We start from the raw sequence: 20,968 nt of genomic DNA, 5'->3' as shown, positions 1-20,968 counted from the left end.
TAGATGGTGTTGGATTCTTCAAACTTTAAATTTTAGCTTCCCATTAAAATACGAAACTTTACACAACCATACCAGGTAGAACTGAATTTGGATAGAAGACCACACTATAGACTAGACTGGGAAACTGAAAACTCATTCTGAATGAAGGGAGTAGCACACTGCTAACATATATATGAAACTCAGTTTCAGAAAGCCTTTTCAAAAGGTGTTTCATACTCTAAACCAGGGTTAGGCAACCTTGGCTCTTTTATGACTTGTGGACTTCAACTCCCAGAATTCCTGAGCCAAAGTTGCCTACCTCTGCTCTAAACCAAAACCTCTCTGAAGTCAACATTTTCAGTTCTTTTGAAGAAGGATTATCTTTTTATTGCAGGCTACATGTATCTCAGGGGACAAATAGTAGCATGTGTCTGGGTCAGTCGAAGCGCTATCAATTATGCAAACAGCAGGTAAGCTAATCTTTTATAGATACTATATTTGATTTTCAAGAATGATTTTGATTCTTTGTGTGCTGCATAGCCCAACCAGAAGTTAAACAAGTATGGGGGCAAATGGTGATGTTATACATGTTGATAGCAGCAAGATTACTTTATGCACAAAAATGGAAGGACACTGTGATTCCCACAATGGAAAATGGCTACAAAAGTTGACGGAGTTAGCAAAGATGGCTAAATTGACTGCTTTGATTAAAGAAAAAAACACAATTAATTTTGGTTATACTTGGAAACTGCTTTTGGACTTTGTGCTTAAAGTAGAAAAAAAATGAAACTTTGATTTTGACTGATTAGATAGGTTTGGTATTATATAAATGGCTATTATGTATTATTATATAAAAGTAAAAAGTTGAAGTTTCATGTTATTACCTTATTCTACTGTACCAAAAGGAGTCAGAAGTCAATGGTTTTTTTTTCTTTTCCCCCTATACCCTTCATTTTTTTCTCTTCTGCTTTTCCTCTCCTATTTTACCTTTATTTTCTTTTTTAAATATATATGTTTGCTTTGATAAACTAATAAAAATTTGAACCATGAAGTATGGGGGCAAGTGGGAAGAGGTTATTTCAGGCTCTATTTACACTTTATTATAACTAAATCTGCAGTACTTCCTAGCATTTCAAAATGAAAGAACAGAAAACACAATTCCTTCAAAACCAATGGTTGTATATAATTTGTTTCATTCTTCATATTTATTGATCGTTGTAAGGGCATATAGACTTTCTTAAATGTTCAGTAATTCAATATTTTTTTCCATCTCATACTTTTGTCCTTATTTGAATAATAAGTAAGTAACTTAGCATAGAGAATTTGCTTGGAAGGTTTATTTTTACTCCTACTATACCTGTTAAATCTGCCACTCTACAAATTTGTTATATTTCAAAAACTGACTGAAATAGAGATACTGGGTAGAAAAACAAATTACAGATGCAGCTGAAGGAAATGACAGAGTCTCCCGATGATGATAGAATGGGATATCCTACTACTGGTCAGCAGTTGGGGTTAGTATTTTTAATAAGCTTGCTGTCCCAATGAAAAGTTCTTTATGAGAAGAACCTTAGCTTAGGAAAGAGAATGAGTTTAACACAATTCAGCTCTTTTCCTTGTCAATTTTCTTCACTCCTTAAGGATTGTAAATATATAATGCATCTTTATTTCAAATTCTCATTCTGTACCACAGAAAATCCTGTCCTACCATAACCCACTGTAGTTGGACATGATTATAAGTATAATACCTAACTGAAACATAGTTGCTATGAAAGGTATTACCTAAATCTTGGGAGGAAGAATGTACTCTAGTGTGCAGTTCCATATGACCAGAGTCCAATTACTCAAGGTCCTTCTGAAAAGCAAACGATAGGAGACGTTGCAGCCAGTCCATCTTTATGAATGTTCCAGTGGAGTGTTCACAAAACTAGCTTTAATCTGCAGCCACCTACTTCCCCATTACACAGCATATCTCTTTTAGAGAAATCATTCCTCTTCAGGTATTGTAAATTCTCTTTAATGAATAAAATTTGAAAAGGCATGTCCATCCCATACCCAGCTTTTAAATGCTAATAAGTAACAGGATTGCATGTCTCGTATTAAGAATCTTGAAGAGAGGTACATTAAAACACACAGGGTGCAGATAGAAAGCACCTCTTTGTGAATCATTAGAATAGCCATGCCTTTTTGATATTGGCAGGCTGCTTCAAAAACTGCTCCTAGCAATCTCCACGTGTATGTTTTTTCATCACTCATTTATTCACCTGACTTCTTTGTTTCAGGTGGAAATTAAAATCCCACTTGATATAATAAGTGGAAAGAAGGGAAATAAAGGACTAATGAAGAGACTCATACATGTTATTTACTTTCAAACAATTTCTTTGGTTGTTAATGATACGGATGGCCTCTGACCTCTTTTTGTCCTAAACCTTTACATTTCTCTGAAAACTTCAAAATCTTCATACAATGAAATAATACCATTCAGATTTTCACTCCATTGTTTATCAACCTTTTCCAGCTGGCTGAGAAATTCTGGGAGTTGTAGTCCATGCATCCTAAAATGCTAAGGTTGGGAAACACTGTTTCATGTTATATTTGGAAATGGTTCCATGTCAGTCTGGTATAGAGAGGCAGTGGAACAAGCACCAGACTTACGTTTCTTTTCTCCCCAGCTTTGCCCTGCCAACACAGCCAGTTTCAAGCAACATCAGTGTGCCAGTTTCAACGCCAAGGCCTTTGGGAAACACTATTATCATTGGATGCCACTCTACCCAGGTTTGCCTTTGCTAAATTACTAAGCAAAAACTATAGATCAAAACACAAGGAGGTAAGAGGGTTTGCAAGACTTTGTGAAGGTTGAAGACAGCAAATGTTTATTCCCAGAAAACAAGAAAACATCGCCATTTTAAATAGCAAGATACATTGTAATGTGAGCTTTTATTGACTAAATCATAGTGAGATGTAGCAAGCCTATTTAGTGTGCAGATAATATGGATATAGAGAAAAAAGGTAAATGATGTGGGAGAAAAGCTACTTATTTCCTATTCCTGTTTCCTACAAAGAGGAAAAGGTTTAATTTGCAACAGCAGTTATATCTGGCAACGTTATTTTTCTATCTCAATTATTTTAATTTAGTATACTAGCCTTCCTCAGGATATTCAGATATCTGAATTTCAGTTACTAAAATTCTCAATTATGACCATGTGGTTAAGGAATCCCAAGAAGTCACAAATCAAGGAGACATCTGGATTGGGGAAGACAGCACTGAATTTGATTGAGAATTCTCTAGCCAGGAAGATAGTGTTATCAAGTAACTGCGGTTAAAGTTCATTTTCATGTGGTCAAAAGTAAATGACTAGATGATAGTTCTGGCCATTATGAAAACAAGTAAAAAAAAAAGAGATGGAAGCAATACCTCCCACTCAAAGGAGAATTTATTCTAGCTCTTTACAAAGAGCAGGCAAGAGAAAGAGACCTAAGAAACATGAACACTGATTATTATAAATAGAGCTTGCATTTAATACACAGCAGTCACTGGAATGATTCTTTCAGAAGGGCTTCTTAGGTTTTCTGCAATAACAACTGCTTGCCAGAATGGCTGAATTCTTGTGTGCCTGTTTAACTGACTTTATTTTAGCCTGCTCAGAAGAAGCCTGAAAATTGCTGCTATAGATGAAGTAGGGCCATGGAATTGAGAGCCATACTGAAACCATAGACCAGTGGCTCCCAACCTTTTCCATACCCCACACCCCTAGAATGTTTCTTATATATTCTCACACTCCTTACAAAAGTTTGAAATAATGGCAAAGAATTATGCATATACACTATAATTTTGAAAATACATGTTTTTGCACCCCCTGGAATATCGTCTCACACCCCCAGGAGGTGCGAGCGCCCCTGGTTGGGAACTCCTGCCGTAGACCTTAAGAACACCAGGTTTCCTTCAAATAGGAAGGGGCAACACTCTGGTCATTTCCCCCCACCCCCCAATCATTTTGTTATTGAAATTCAGTAACAAGATGGCCGATTTTCAGCAGCATGGGTTTTCTATGACCTGATCCCCATTAAGAGTGAAAATAGGAGCAAGTTACATCTGAAAGGGAAACTTACCATTTCAGCTTTAAGTCGTTCCCCCAGTCAAAAATTTTATAATTGGTCTTTGACCATTTTACTGGCAAACGTTGATGATCTAATTTCAAACCATATTTTAGGTTTTTAGAAAGATTGTTAAATGTGGAAATAGGAGTTGTATGCTGCCAGGCCCACTCTTATATACCCCAAAGAGTAAAAGAGATCTAATCTAAAGAAAATCTAATCTAAAGTGACATCACACATGAAGGAATAGTATTCCATGGCTTTCCACTGTTTAAGGCAGCAAGTTGCAAATTGCTTACTTCCGTTTTAGTCAGGTTCTAGTCTACATCAGAAGATAAGTACAACGTATATGTTTCTACCAGCAAGAGATCTCAGGTAAGTTTTTTAAAAAAAAAATAGCCATGATTTTTTAGAATTATTTAATTCTGAATTGGAAAAAAATGTGATTCGCTAGGTTATTGAATAACCCAACGGTACTTTTCAAAAAGCAAATGGACTTTGTTTTTTACCTTGAAAAACATTTTACAACTCCACCTATCTCCTGTCTGTAACACAATCCTTTCAGAGGACCAAGAAGGTTCCACATCCACTTGCACTCTGATTCAGGTGACCATGAGAGTAAACCCCCAAGTGGTTTCAATGACCTTCAGAGAAGTAATGACCAGATGACAGCTAAGACTATAAATCTTTCCATTCCCCATCATTCAGCCAGAACCAAAGAAGCTTCTTGGATGAGAAGTGAAACATTTTTCAAGGAAAAAAACGAAGTCCAATTGCCTTTTGAAAAGCATCTTTGGGAGAACCATGATCTAGATGATTGAGAATCTCCATGGACATATTGCTGAATAACAACTCCTAGCAGCCACAATAAGAATAGACAATGCTAGGAGGGTCCAAATTCCCATTCTTTATTTCATTGATTTTTAACGTCTTCTTGTATATAAGTCTCTTGACCCAAATTTTCACACACACCCTGTTTCCTTTTCTCCTGTGCTTTTCTGTAGATGATTACACCAGCATCTCTAACAAGCCCTGTGATCTCCAGTGCACTTCAAGGAGTGGGGAGAGACAACTCATGGCACAAGCCCAGGATGGCACATCGTGCAAGGATAGGGCTTACCAAGGAGTCTGTATCAGTGGGAAGTGTGAGGTACAACTTTGGTCAAAGGAACTGCTTTTTAGATTCATAGATGATCCAAAGGAATATTTTCCCCGATTCCTACTGTGTTAGGATGACTCTTATCTTTGAGATGTATGAGCTCAGCTGGCCAGATCTATTGGGACACAATAAGGGTACACAGGAATAGTCTGCTGGAACAGACCAAAAGCCTCCTATTTTAACATCTGTTTCAAGCTAGAGGCCTTAGGGAAATCAAGAAAGGTAATATAGAGTTCCCCAACCTCCCAGTAGGCTGGTGTTGAGATGTAACTTCCATTTCACTTTTAAGGCATCTATTTTTGCATTAATGTGTCTAATATATATCATATCAATACTTTTCTTTGTCTGATGATGCTTTCATCTAGTCTAACAAATCACTGAATTCTATTCTGATTAGAGAGAATGTTTCTCAGTCTGTGCATAATTTTATAGCTCCCTTTTGTGCCACTTTAAAAATCTCTAAATGAAGGAAGATGAAATTGTCAAGGTATGTTTCGTGAAATGTATGTGCAACTGAAGTGAGAGAAGAAGAGCTATGGAGCATTATGCTGTGCTAAAACCACACTTCAAAATGTAATGGTGAGAATCTAAATTTTTTGAGCAAGGAAAATGGAGCAGAGAAAAGAACCAAGCTTTAAAGAATTATATATATAAGAAATAGAGCTATACACATCAGTTGAGGAAAAAAACCAAAGAGCTTGATCCAAAAACTGAAGAGTCAAAGTGGGCTTTTAAGCATGGATCTATAGGTAAGAATTTCAAACTGGCCTTTCCTTTTTCTCCTAGCCAATAGGGTGTGATGGCAGCCTCTACTCTTCCCAGGTGATGGATCGATGCCGGGTATGTGGAGGAGATGGAAGCACTTGCTACCGAGTCTCAGGCAGTTTCCGAAAGGGGATCTCACAGTTAGGTACACTTTGCTAACAGCACTGAGCTGTTTTGTATTACGCTTTGTGACCCTCTTGCTTCTGATTAGACAATTCAGTCAGTTTGGTGCAGTGCTGAAGGTGCTTGCTTAGGAACCAGTAAATGGTGAGTTCTAGTCCTGCCTTAGGCATGAAAACTGGTTGGGTGCCTTTAGGCCAGTCACTCTCTCTCAGCCCAACCCACCTCACAGGGTTATTGTTGTTGTGGGAAAAATAGGAGGAGGAAGGAATATTAGATACGTTTGCCACCTTGAATTATTTATAAAAATAATAAAAGCAGGATGAAAATCTAGTAAATAAATACATTTAGCCTGAGGCTCAAGCAAGAAAAAAAACCTACAAATATATGGTATTGCTTAATACCAAAGACTTGTGAAGGGTATTGAACCCATGTGATCCTTTATGTTGGAATCTGAGACTGAATTGGGCATCTATTTAGAGCAGAATGATAATGTGCAGTACATTGCCGTAGCCATATGATATGGCACTGTTGAATTCCATTTGCATATTTATCCTTTCATACTGCGCCTAAAACCCATCACAGGCAAAAGCATATGGAATAGAAACCTCCAGTGAAAAAGCAGGAGACAGAGAAAAGTCTCTTGTGAGGTTATTTTCTTTCTTGAAAAGTAGCTAATGTCATTTTGTAATGGGGAATAGTTCAGATAAATAACTTTCTAAATATTGCTGAATAACAATTTCTGCCGTTTCATTGTCATTAGCCGTAAATAATGAAGTTACAGGGAAGTGTGGTTCAATACACTTGGGAGGCTCGAAAGTCTCCATGTCATAAATATTTTCAATTGAGGAAGTTCAGTTCTATTCTTAAATTAATTAAGATTATATTGTGCATGTGGGCATCCTTGCATTTTTAAAAGCAAGTAACAAATTGGTTGAATGAGGGATTATGAAATAAGCTATAAGAGAGAATGAATTGAAAAAAATAAACAGAGGGCCAGGAAGATGAATCAGAAAGCAATGCATATATTTGAAGCTGTATTGTTGCAGTCCCATGCATTTCTTTCTGAGAAGAAATGAAAAATGTGAAATTGGAAAATCTATATAGATATCAGGCTCTGCACAAAATATTCCACATGCAGAGTCACAGATACTGTACTTGATAACCTTGCAACAGTTCTTTTAGAGAATTGAAAAGAGCTGTTTTTCAGAATAAGTTGTGTGGCATATAAATTTAATAAATAAATAGTTCTTTCCTTTGGTGAAGCCAAGCAACTGGGGCTCTTGGTTGACTCAGATAACAGCCTCAAAAACTCTGGCTCCTCCAAACATTATCAAAATACTGAATGGGGATTGAGCACCATACTTTATTTTGATTAAAAGAAGTAAAACCTTTTATCTAGATATGTTTTAAATGGACAGAAAGCCCCTCATTATTTATATCAGCCCACAAATACCCACAGTGTTTTGTTATATCATTTATTGCTCTCCCAATGGCTTGGATTTAGATCATGTTCTGCTTTGACTGATCAGGGTTGGCTGTGTTGTTCAAAGCAGCCTTAATGACTGCTATACCTAACAACAACAACAACAACAACAATAACAACAACAACAACAATAATAAAGTTGGAAGGGACCTTGGAGGTCATCTAGTCCAATCCCCTGCTCAGGCAGGAAACCCTATACCATTTCTGACAAATGGCTGTCCAGTCTTTTCTTAAAAACTTCCAGTGTTGGAGCATTCACTGCTTCTGGAGGCAGGTTGTTCCACTGGTTAATTGTTCTAACTGTCAGGAAGTTTCTCCTTAGTTCTAGGTTGTTTCTCTCCTTGGTTAGTTTCCATCCCTTGCTTCTTGTCCTGCCTTCAGGCACTTTGGAGAATAGCTTGACTCCCTCTTCTTCCTGGCAATCCCTGAGATATTGGAATACTGCCTGAGGGAAAGTAGCAATGACTGCCCAGTTCCTGGTCTTTGTACTTCAAGCTCTCATATAGTTGGAACAACAGAGATGTGTTTAGCATGTGTCCTGATTCCAGGGATGAAAAAAAATGCAACCATCAATCCTTTTTATTATTGTAAGTGGAGAAGTGAGCTAGTTGTCCTCCTTCATCCAGGCAGTCTACATGTCTTGGGCCAGTGCTTGGAAATCTTGTGGATTGAGTTGACCCTGAACTGTAATTAGTAGGGTTTTTTTGAGGGAGAGAATGCATGCTAATGTGCATTGTCATGAGGCATTCACATAGAGCAGAGGTGGGGAACGATGGCCCTTTTATGATTTGTGGACTTTAACTCCCAGAATTCTACTGGCTCAGGAATTCTGCTGGCTCAGGAATTCTGGGAGTTGAAGTCCACAAGTCATAAAGGGGCCATCATTCCCCACCTCTGACATTGAAGGATGTGTCAATCTGGTGGAGAGGGAGGGTTGCAACTCTATCAACACATGGGAGCTGCAAGGGTTCCAGTTTACTTTCTGATAAATCTCCAGCTACAGAGAGGACGTTTTGTAATAATATATAGTAATATATCAAAATAATCTCTCTGCATGTTTTTTCTGACCAAATCTAACAATGATAACAGTATTACCCTGTTTTTTTTAAAGAATTGAGACTGTGCATAATTAAAACATTTAAAACATTGTATATTTTGCAGGTATATAAAATATTTTGAATGAAACAAGCCTATTTATCATAAATAGACCTGATGCCCTCCAGATACATTAAAATTGTAATTCCTCAAAGACCAAGCTCTATAAGAATGCAGAGAATCTCTTTCCCTGTACATCTGGAGATAAACTGAAGAGATTATCTGTAACTCTCTGCTGAGTATAATGCATGGAGTAGTCCAGACATTCTCTACATTCTCAGTGAGTTAGCTGCTATGGCAAAACAGAAAGAAAAAAACCTGCTTTGTAGAAAAAAGATCTGTTCATCTGATTTTAGTTTTCTGTTTTTTTCTATATTTCTCACTTCCCAGGATATGTATTTATCACCAACATTCCTGCTGGTGCTACAGATATACTCATTATTGAACGAAGGAAGACAGAGAATATCCTGGGTAAGCAACCTATATCAGGGTTACATTGATTAACCTATAGAAAATCTGAGCAAGCAATGAAATAGAATGTTGTTCCAGTGCAAAGTTATCTAACAGGTCAAAAAAGAGTATGCTTAGGGGACTTCATATTTTATTTATTTACTCACTTAATGCATGTAGCTTCCAAATGTATGCAACGGAACAGTGAAGTGGAGTGTTCTTTTAGTGCCAGGTTGCCTAACAGGTCAAAAAAGACCCACAACATAACAATAGGCTGCTCACAAACAACAATAAAATCAATAAAAAAACATAAAAAATAACAAAGAAACTCCCAGTGCCCCCAACTACATCCCCATATATCCATAACTAAGTTTTCTGAGCTTCAACCACATACATCAGATTCCCAGTGGTTCTAGAAAAAGCCAGGTCTTTGAGGTTTTTTGGAAGGGTAGGACAGTAGGGGTCTGTTGAATCTCAGAGGGAACCAAAAAGGCAAGGAGTGGCTACCAAGAAGGCACACTTCCTAGGTCCTGATGGATAGCAACATTTAAGCGAAGGGACCTGGATTGTTCCCACCTTATCAGGCATAGCAGAATGAGCAGATTGCCTTGGAGAGGATCTGTGCATTCTGGCTTTAAAGCTAATAACCACCATGCATCCCACCTAGAAAGAAACAGCTCCAGCAGTGGCATAACATATGTCACCTAAGAGATACTCCAAGTGCCGCTTCATTCCAGACCTGTTGTAATTTCTGGATGTTCTTCAAAGACAGTCCCATGGAGAACGGGTTGTTATGTATGCACATGTCCCTTAAAACAGCGTTTCGCAGTCTCAGCAATGTTGAGATGTGTGGGCTTCAACTCCCAAAATTCCCTAGCTAGCATAAAGCTCACACATCTTAAAATTGTTAGGTTGAGAAACACCGCCTTAAAGGATTTTCAGACAGTTAAATTGATCGACCCAAAGCGCGTAAATATAACTCTCCAATCTTCAGAAGTACAGTGTAACAGACGATTAAAGCAATACAATTATAGATTTTTTTTATGGACTTCATAAATAAGCTGCTTTTCAATGTGACTTGACTACCTTTTTATTCAAGATAGCACCATTTTTCAAACTCCTGTAGTCTGTATCAATGTTTTACAATCCCAAAGTTAACCTAGACATGTGATATTTCTTGATGAATATTTATGGAGGATGGGTGAAGGAGGAAAAGTATATAACTGGGATACCATTAGGTGATATGCTCATCCAGACTCCCAAAATGTGTAGCACATGTGGGACCCTTCTTGGCGATATATCAAATATTGGTCAGATGTATTTAGCAAAATTTTAGCAATAACTACCTACAGCAATAACTGCCACCAGTTTGGCAGTTTGAGTCTCACCAGCTCAAGGTTGAATAAGCCTTCCATCTTCCAAGATCAGTAAAATAAGGACCCAGATGGTTGGGGGCAGCATGCTGACTCTCTGAACCGCTTAGAGAGGGCTGTGAGGCGGTATATAAGTCTAAGTCCTATTGTTATTAAAACAGAGTAGTTCGGAAGTAACATACATTCCATATACATAGAAAGATTTTGAGTGTAATTTCCAGCATCTGGCAATACTTTTGCTTAATACATTGGCAGACTTTATATTTATTGGCCTGGCACCAACTTTCAAGACTGCAGAACTATGTAGGTCCTTTTTCTTCTTCTGAGGTGTTGATGGGCATCTCTTTATTGACAAACTATAGGAGTTCATGATCCTTCTTTGGTGTCCCCTTTGTCTATGTCAGTGGTGGCGAACCTATGGCACGCGTGCCAGAGGCGGCACTCAGAGCCCTCTCTGTGGGCACACGCGCTATGCCCCAGAGATGGCAACCATCCCTCTTCAAGCAGTTGCCCGCTAACTCGTCGAGGTCCCACATGGCCAGATGCATCCCGGCACTCTGGTTTCCCTCCCCACTGTCCCATCCGTCCTGGCCTTGCATGCTCTCCTTTTCTCAGGCACAACTCACTGCATCACCTCCTCAGCTGTTGGCCGGCCATCGAGCTCAGAGGCGGCTTCTCTGAACTGCTGGTAGCCGGCTGCGGAGCCCTAGAGTGCACTGGTTGAGGGGCCGGCAGGCTGTGGCTGCTGACGGACACTGTCGGCCCCCATGCGCTTGCTGGCCTCTGTGTGCGGGAAGCGATGGTGTCAGGCAGCAGCCGCCCTGGCCCCTGTATCCCACCCACCAGAGACCCCCTGGATCTCTCACAACCCTGTCCAGCCCTCATAGGAGTCCCTGCCCATGAGCAACATCGAGGTGACCATGCCCACCTTGGCCACATCCACCCATTCTGCCATGACCACCACAGCCACACCCACCCAGTGGGCCACACCCACCTGGCACCCGGCGATAAATAAGTGGGTTTTGGGTTGCAGTTTGGGCACTCGGTCTCTAAAAGATTCGCCATGACTGGTCTAGCTCCATGTGCTTTTACTTGGGGAATTTGGTGGCAATGAGAACCATTACGCTGTGCAAGCTATTGTGGGGTTTTTGCAATGTGGTCTTCTCTTGAAATGCCACTAATGGATTACACTACAAACAGTCGCTATGAGTATGGCTGTAAATATTACGGTGTAAATATTACGGTGAAGAGGTCAGGATATAAATCCCAATATGCACCTTAGGAAGAGTGCTCTTGAGATCAACAAATAGGCTAAGAAACAATGTGGAACTACAGTACTAGAACTTGGATGTAAACATCTTGATGACCACTAGGTAGCAGCAGGGAGTGGCAGTAAACTCATTGTTTTTGCTGGCATCTACTGGTTTTTGCAACTCAGATCTGTTAAACTTAAACCAGTGGAAATCCTCTTAGGCTGGATTGAGTCACTTGGCTTCCAGTTATGCATATCTAAATTAATATTTGCACACTAGATGTGTTTCATTCTCATTTTGTTTATGTTTCCCTGGTAGCTCTGGCTGATGATTTGGGGCATTTCTTCTTCAATGGAAATTCTGCTATTGACAATCCACAGAATTTTAGAGTGGCTGGCACCGTGTTCAAATACCGCCGCCCTTCCAATCTACATTCAGATGGTCTGGAATACATTATTGCACAAGGGCCCACTAATCAGTCTCTCAACGTCATGGTAAATAAGGCAAACTACTGTCTGACTATTTCTTACTACATTTTGCGAGCATCTGGCAGTTAAATAGAACCAGATATCTAATCTAAAATGCAAGATCATTAAACATTTCAAAATTGAATTAACTTCAGACAGGCTAAATCTGTTTTAATCTAAAATCGTTTGGTTTTTGGACTAGGTTTTCACAGCAGTTACACCATGTCTGAGTATATTTCAACAGATCTAATAAATAATCAGTGCCTTGTCTCTAAATTAGCACCTGCAAATAATTTTTTTTCTGGATTTCAGTCTTTCTGAAGCTTAGCATATTTATCTCCTCCAGGCTTATTTCAAGCTATGAGGGCTGAAAAGACAAAGGGGTAACAGCCAGGGGGTAGGAGAAGAGAAAGCAAGGAACAGTAATGAATAGAGAGTAAAACTGATTTATTTTAATTGATTATGGGCCATCAAGTCATTTTCAACTCCTAGCAACCACATAGATAGATTTTCTCCATGACTATCTGTCCTTAACCTGTTCTTTCAAGTCTCTCAATGGTGCACTTATCACCATTGCAATGGAGTCCATTCGCCTTGCTGCTAGTCATCCTCTTCTTCTCTTTCCTTCCAACTTTCCCAGCATTAGAGCCTTTTCCAGGGAATTGGGTCTTTGCATAATGTGCCTGAAATAAGATATTCTGAGCTTAATCATTGGTTATTTTTAGGGGTTTATCATTGGCTACACTTTCTTTTTGAGAAAGTTCACTATTGCCTCCTCCTACATCAGTGGTGGTGAACCTATGGCATGTGTGCCAGAGGTGGCACTCAGAGCCTTCTCTGTTGGCACGCGCACCACCGCCAGCAGCAGGTCCATCAGACCGCTGCTGCCGCCTGGAGCACAAGCCCCACCCAGCACAAAGGAGGTGAAGCGGCTGACTAGCAAGCTCCAGTAGAGGTAGTAGAGCAGAGCTCAACAACCATTGTTGGACTGGAAGAAAAGGGAGGGGGAAGCATTTTGCACTGCAAATGGGGCGGGGCTAGTGCCTGCGTCATACTCACTAGTCCTGCCCCGTTCTTGCGTGATGCAGCGCCTTGTATCTGCACCCCACAGTGCAGTGGCGGCCGTTTTTGCGCCTTGCAGCATGGTGGCCCATTTTTGTGCCCCCAGTTTTTGTGTGCTAGAGGCGGCACTCAGAGGCGCCTCCCTTCCCCCCCCCCCGAGGGCACCACAATGCTGATGCAGCCCTGGCACTTTGCGATAAATAAATCAGTGTTGGGTTGCGGTTTGGGCACTCGGTCTCTAAAAGGTTCATCATCACTGTCCTACATAGTCCCATCTGAAATTAGGTGTACGAGAACCTACACATTTTCTTCATATTTTTAAAAAACATTTTGTTCCATCCCATTTCTGCCACAACTTATTAATTTGCACAAAAATGTATACATAACTGGAGAAAAATCATATCAAACAGCGCAATTAAATACTTCTCAGGTACATTCAGGATAATTTTTTCACCTGTTTTAAACTTGTATGTACTAATTCTCTTACACTTAGTTTTTACAATCAACAACAAATAGTAGGTATGTTTAACAGGCCAACTCCTACTCCTTTCATGATTTCAAATTTTTCAGCGCACAAACTTTCTTTTATTTCAAACAAACCACCCTTGCTGTCAGATGATTATAAATCTTCTACTGCATGTCATAAATGCCTTCTAGACTCACAGAGATTAGCTCAACAGCTACTACACCGTACATCATAATTCCCCCTCCCCTTTTTTTATTATTAGCAAAACAAGACAAGCTTTTAGTATCATTTTCAGGCACAGAGATCAATTCAGGCAGTATTTCTTTATAGCAGCCAAGAAAGCTGGACTCATTTTTGCCCATTCTCTTGATTCACTACAATCTTTTTGTACAGTGGGGGGAAAGTAATAATACAAATGCTTGGTTTATGCACAGTTGCCAAGAACTTTAAAGTTAACAATGTTCAGCCTACTGTGTTACCTAATAGTAATTAGGTTCCTACCTAGAATTAAACAAAGGGGATAATTATACTGGCTGACTGGCATTCTCTCTCAAGCTGGCAAGACCTGTCCATTTCTCCATGTCTTGTTCCATGTCTTCCTGATTCATGGAAGACATCTATTTTGAGTAGAAATATTCCTTTGGCACCACTTCTTCTGGTCTTTGGGCCAGTGGAATCAATATGTCCTCAACAGTTCAACACTCCTAGCCCGTCTTAGGATCAACAAACGTTGATTTTTTTTTCCCCCCAGAAATTTCACTTTAGCTCTCTAAATACAACAGTTCCCCACTTGCCTGTTTTAAATTTCCATATTTGTGAGAAAGCATTTTTTTCTTCTATATTCCTAGTTTCTGCTATTATTCACAAGAAGTTCCAGTAACAAGAGCTGCCACCTCCTCAGCTTCCAGCTTCCACTACTATTGCAAACTCATGTGAAGAATCTTAGGCTGTGACATGTCGCACTTTAGATCAGGACTGGCAGTTTTAATTTGATGAATATATTCAGATTTTAAAGCATGGGTTCTAATAACGTCATGTTCATCTAATTAGAAGTAATTTCAGCTCAGCCTATCCAAGGGTAAAATTGTAACAATCGGATGGAGAACAAGACTTAGAGGAAATGTTTAGAGGGAATTGTGCTGTTTTTAGATAGAAAATGCAAAGGGCCAGAATGATGCTTCTATGTCTTGCCAAAGTTTGAAATTCACTTCATTATATCCAAACAAACCTTGATGACTACCAGAACTTCCTCTCTCAGATATTGTTGCAGGGAACTTAAGAGGGTGGTTACCTGGCTTGGAAATAGGAATTATCGTATGGTGTGTTCATTCTTGGATTTGTTCCTGATTTCTTCTTCCATGGGGATTTTTAGGAAAGCAAAATTTGGGAGAACAAATAGAGATGATAAAAATGGTATCTTCAAAGAGGTACTCTGAGAGTTCACTTTTAGATTTGAAATCTAGTAGATTTGGGGGCTATGAGACCTTCCAAGTAGATGTGCAAAATGTTTCAAGGTTGAAATACATTTGGTTTTTTAAACCTTATTTTACTAGAAAGGCTGTTCCAAACTTTGTGGAAATGTTCCAGACTCACAACAACATTTCAAATGAAAATTTGGACTTCCAATCATTTTGCACACGGCTACATCTGATTACTATATACAGTTGCTATGTGAAGAGTCTTTCTCAGAGTTCTTTGGACTGTAGTAGAATCTTGCACAATTTAAAAGTGAGAGTAAGCTTGGTTATTTTTTTCTTTTTGTTAAAAGTACTACAATTTCAATGGAAAAATGCCACATGTAACATATGACTACACTGTGCCCAGAGCATTGTCAGCAGCTGTTCAGACAGTTCCGCCATCCATCAAGATGCCCCTCTATCTTCACTTACCAGAGCCTAGCCAAAATTACCAAGATGCAGTTTCATCCATTTCTCAAGATTTCAATGCTTCTTGGGTTTCTGTCACAGAGATGACAGACGACACAGAAGAAGAACATGGGGGCATGTCCTTCAATAGCCGGAACCTCTTCCCAAGTAACTCCACTCCCCAAGGTAAAGAATGGGGCTGGAAGCATGGGCCACAGGAGGACAATCTCAACTTTCAATTCCATCAACTTTATCATACAAGTGAAACAAGTGAAGATGAAGAAGTGACAGCTGAGAAAGAAGCAGATCTGGGTCAGTATCCTTTCATAGCTTATTTAGTCAATCATCTACAATACAATACAAGGTTGATGGGGATTGGTTGGTGAGATGTGTTTCAAGGGCTCCACAGAAACAACTCAGAGTGTTGCTTGCCCTGTACATGTTCTTAACCATGCAACCCTTTGTACTTTTCCATATTCAGGATTCTTATTTGGAGATGGAAAACTAAAAGGTGGGATTCTTTTTGATAATCCCATTTTTGACTGGAAAAAAACAAACATGTTTATGTGGAATACTAACATTTTCAAAAATTTAATACTGAAATTTAATTCTCATCATGACTTCAGTGCAGCGTATCTTGATCTAAATCAATGTAAATCTTCTTCTTGTGCCATATCCGTTATCGGATGTTGGCAATCATGTTGGCGATCCTATTTTTATCAGCAGCTGCACAAAAAAGTGCTGCTGAGTTTTGTCCAAACTAATGCCTTAGATTTTGAAGCCACGATGTTCTTCTTCTGCCTGGACCTCGTTTGCCTTCAATCTTTCCCTGGAGGATTAAATGGAGTATGCCGTATTTTTCTGGGTGTCGCATCACATGTCCGAAATAGTCTAACTTTTGTTTTTTTAATTGTTTTGATGATTTTCCTTGGCTTTCCCAGGAGGCTTATCACCTCCTCATTTCTGATCTTGTCAACCCAGCTTATACGTAACAGCCGCCTGTAAATCCACATTTCAAATGCTTCTAGTCTCTTCAGGTGGCCTTTTGTCAGAGACCAACTCTCTACTCCATAGAGCAGGATAGAAAAAATATAACATCTGACAAGCCTGATTTTCAATCTTAGGCTTATGTCGTGACTGCAGAAGACCTTTTTCATTTTGAAGAATGCTTTTCAAGCTTTCTCTATCCTTGTCTTTACTTCAATGGTCATGTCCTAGCTTTCATTTAAATTAGAACCAAGGCGTGTGATCCTTTCAACTTTTTCTAATGGTATTCCTTCCGAATTTATTGGTGGTAAATTAACGGGTTGTTTAATGACAACCATGATCTTGGTTTTCGAGGTGTTAAGCTTCAAGCCGTATTTTTCAGATATTTCTGTGACTCTGTTGATGAGGAGCTGAAGGTCTTCATGCTTACTGGCAAGCAGAACTGTATCGTCAGCATATCTTAAATTGTTGATCCAAACACTGTTTACTTTGATGCCAGCCAGCATCAATGTTCTCCAGTGCCTCATTGAAGATTGACTCAGAGTAGATATTGAACAACAGTGGAGACAGAATACATCCCTGTCTGACCCCTCTTCGTATTTCTGCATCAGCTGAGTATTTTTGGCCTAGTCTCACATTTGCTACCTGATGCCAATAAGGATTCCTTATGATTTGGATGTCTTTGTCATCTAGTCCCACTTGTTTCAGGATTTCTAATAGTTTGTTGTGTCTTATTTTATCAAATGCTTTTTCAAAATCAATGAAGCACATGTAAACACTGTGATTGACATCTCTACAACACTGTACAAGAACTTGAATGCTGAATAGCGCATCTCATGTACCAAGATTGTTTCTGAAACCAAACTGTGTTACCTAGACGCTTGTTGTATATTCTTGTGTGAATTATTCTCGGGAATATTTTCAGGGCATGACTCATTAAGCTTATTGTTCTGTATTAGGTAGACATTTTGCATTTATTTTGGGGGGGGGATTGTCACAAGGGTTGATTTTAGCCAATCATTTGGTATCTTTCCTGTTTTATATATTCGATTGAAGAGCTGCAGTAAAAAATTCTTCCCATTGTCTTCGAGCAATTTTAAAATTTCTACTGGGATATCATTAGGTCCTGTGGATTTTCTTGTTTTTGCTATTTTTATTGCATGTTCAATCTCCTCCATAGTGATGTTTGCTCCAGTTGTTATACTTCCCATATCTATATCATCCCTAGTGTCCTCAAAAAGTTCTTCAATATATTCCTTCCAACTTTTTAGTTTTTTGTCCTCATCTAAGATAATTTCCCCCTCTTTGTCAACTGGTTTTCTTTTTGTAGAGGCCTGCTGCTTCTTTCACTTTTGGGGGTAAATTGAAATTATCATGCATACGTTCTGTCTCTTCTATTTCCTTGCATCTTTTTGCAAACCACTTTTCTTTTGCCATTTTTCTTCTAATTTTTCTTCTAATTGTTTTCTGCAATTCATTGTATTTTTCTTTGTTTTTATTTTTATAAGGTCTTCTTTCATCTATGAGATGAAGAATTTCCTCCGTCATCCACTGTTGTTTCTTCTGGTACCCGTCTCTCTGTTTTGAATTTGTTACCTCTACTATTACATTTTTAAATTTATTCCAGTTCACTTCTACATCTTCATTATTCAGGTTGTTGGTTTCTCTTAAATGAATTTCTAGTTCTTCTTTTATCTTACCTCCATGTTTAATGATGAAGTCTCTGCCAATTCTTGGTTTAGCAGGATTCGGGTTTTTCATCCTTTTTAGTTTCAGCTGGACTTTGGCAAGTAGTAGATTATGATTGGATGGTACATCTGCACCTGGGTATGTCTTTACTGGTTTTACTGAGTTTCTAAATGTTTTATTTATTGTAAAATAGTCAATTTGGTTCCTTACTATATTATTTCGTGTATCTGCTGGTGATCTCCAAGTACAGAGGTGTCTTTTTGGCAACTTGAAAAAAGTATTCATAACACATTGCCTATGTGTAAATACAATGTAAATACTGATATATATTCAAAATGTATTGAATGCTGACCTAAATCTACATTGATTTAAAGTCTCTCTCTTTCTATCCCTCTCTTTCTACACACACACACACACACACACACACACACACACACACGTAGACTGCAATTTATAATAATGTTACCCAAATCCTGAATAATAACACTTCATAATATTAATTTTGGACCTTGTCAAAGTATAGTATCTCTCTCCTCTTCATTAAAGCAGTCTATCTTTTTGCAGATTTCCACATATGTCTGAATGAAAAGATTCAGCTGATTTATTGAATAACAAAGAGGTGTTATGTTTGCCTAAGGATCAAAGTCCCTTTGTCAAAGAAAGCAACACATATAAATTGTACATTCAGATTGCATATTCCAAATTAAATTTCAAGCATGAGGCAGATTATCTCTGGAACCTTTTTGATAGTATGTTTGTTTGCTTAAATGAAACTTTGCAGTTTTTCTGTGTAGTCATTAAAGACAGGAAATCATTTTCAAATGTGGAAAGAAGGATGATCGTACCTAAACAGATGCAGAAACTACTGTAGATTATTCATGGTCAAACGAGAGTATTTGCAAGTGTTTAGGGGGACAAAATGCTTTTAATTGTAGAAAGTGAACTCTGAATTTTCTGGGCCTCTTGGTTCATTTTCATTCCTCTTAAGCCCTCAGACTCAATAAGATTATGATCAGCACAGCCACGCCACATGGTACAGCAAGATTTGAATTCCATGAAGCCAATAGGATTGGTCCATCTAGACAGCATCTCTTCAGATCACTGTGTCTCCAGGATCCACAAAATGCTGCTTTTTGTAGGGCATTGCATTACATGACAGCCAAGTTTGGGAGAAAGAATTCAACAGTCGGGTTGTGGGGTCATGCAACTATCAATTGGCCAGAAGGACTGACCAAGCAACCTGCAAAAAAGAACTTTCCAGACAAAGTGAATGTCAACCCTTTTGCAGTGAATGGAGCAACCAATGATACTGTATTGGCAATTTCTTCCAATCCTGGTTCCAGTTCCAGGCTTCCAACCAGCTTTGGGAATGAGCAGCTGTCAGAGCCTCTTCAAGGTCCAGGTGCTGAAAGGTGGGAAAGAAAAATAGATTCGGAAGAAAAGGGTTGAATGTTCTAAGAAAAAAAAAGTGATGTAATGTAAAAAGAGAGTATTCAGGAGGAACCTTGGCAACAGAGCAAGCTTGGCTTCCTCTCAAATTCTCCATTTGAAGGAGAGCAAACTAAATCCAGTCGTCCCTCAGCCCCAAAATTAAGATGCACTCCGTACTAGATTAGCCAGAAAAAAATCCTCTCATCTGCTTTCATCATAATTTTCCCAGCATATCTAAGATGACAGTCCCTTTTTAAAAATAAATTATTTTGGAGAAAACATAGATTTTAGGTAAATATATTATGGTATGAAAAATTAATTACACGTGGTTAATGTTTATGGAGATTCGCAGTCATCCAGGTCATAGTTATCCCAAAGGTGCTTTTTTCTTGTTTTTCTTTGAAGATGTTTTGCTTCTGATCCAAGAAGCTTCTTCAGCTCTGACTGGATGGTGGGGAATGGAAGGATTTATACTCCTTGCAGACAACTGGTTTTGCATTCTTTAAGAGAGTCATTGAGGCCACCTGGAGGTTTATCTATACATTGAAAATCTGTACAATGCGGAAACAAAACAACCACTTCATAAGCGCATGGCACAACATAGGAGAACAAACCCATCAAGACAAGATTCAGCAATCTGTCTGCATTTAAAAGACAAAGGCCACTCTTTTGAAGACAGCAAATTCCACCTTTTGGACAGAGAGGACTGCTGGTTTGAAAGAGGGATCAAAGAGGCCATCTGTGTCAAAATTGAACATCCTTTTCTCAACAGAGGGAGGGATACAGCATCATATATCTCCAGTCTACAACACAGTCCTTTCAGCAGCTCCAAGAAGGCTCCACATCCATTTGCACTACTCAGGTGACCCTGAGAACACAGATGGCCTCAACGACCAGGTTGAGGTGGCCTCAATGACCCTCTAAAAGAATGCAAATGACCAGCTGTCTGCAAGGAGTATAAATCCTTCCATTCTCCACCATCCAGTCAGAGCTGAAGAAACTTCTTGGATCAGAAGCAAAACATCTTCAAAGAAAAACAAGAAAGTCCAGTTGCCTTGTGAAAAAGCACCTTTGGGATTACACATGGTTCTTCATTCTTGAATTCAATTCAATTTGTAGATTGGATTATTTTTATGTATGTGAATATCAGAATTATCAGCCATTCCACTACTCTGGAAGAGGTGCGGTTAGATGCAGAAGGTAGCTTCCTCTATCATTGGGTAATT

The 20,968-nt window shown here is 39.0% G+C and overlaps 1 protein-coding gene across 1 annotated transcript in view; it reads left to right on the top strand.

Annotated features, from left to right (window-relative positions):
• LOC107283364 (ADAMTS-like protein 2) overlaps positions 1 to 20,968 on the top strand; it is a 40,049-nt gene that overhangs the window by 5,826 nt on the left and 13,255 nt on the right. The window contains exons 3-10 of the mRNA XM_029283202.1: positions 374 to 449; positions 2,652 to 2,754; positions 5,079 to 5,224; positions 6,020 to 6,143; positions 9,090 to 9,170; positions 12,094 to 12,269; positions 15,539 to 15,947; positions 19,300 to 19,723. Of these exons, the coding sequence (XP_029139035.1) occupies positions 374 to 449; positions 2,652 to 2,754; positions 5,079 to 5,224; positions 6,020 to 6,143; positions 9,090 to 9,170; positions 12,094 to 12,269; positions 15,539 to 15,947; positions 19,300 to 19,723 (1,539 nt within the window). The remainder of the gene's footprint in view (positions 1 to 373; positions 450 to 2,651; positions 2,755 to 5,078; positions 5,225 to 6,019; positions 6,144 to 9,089; positions 9,171 to 12,093; positions 12,270 to 15,538; positions 15,948 to 19,299; positions 19,724 to 20,968) is intronic.

The sequence above is a fragment of the Protobothrops mucrosquamatus genome, unplaced genomic scaffold (genome assembly GCF_001527695.2).
Source record: "Protobothrops mucrosquamatus isolate PMUCROS unplaced genomic scaffold, P.Mucros_1.0 scaffold35, whole genome shotgun sequence".
NCBI lineage: Eukaryota > Metazoa > Chordata > Lepidosauria > Squamata > Viperidae > Protobothrops > Protobothrops mucrosquamatus.
Note: the sequence above shows the minus strand (reverse complement) of the source record. Positions and strands in the feature narration are given on the sequence as shown.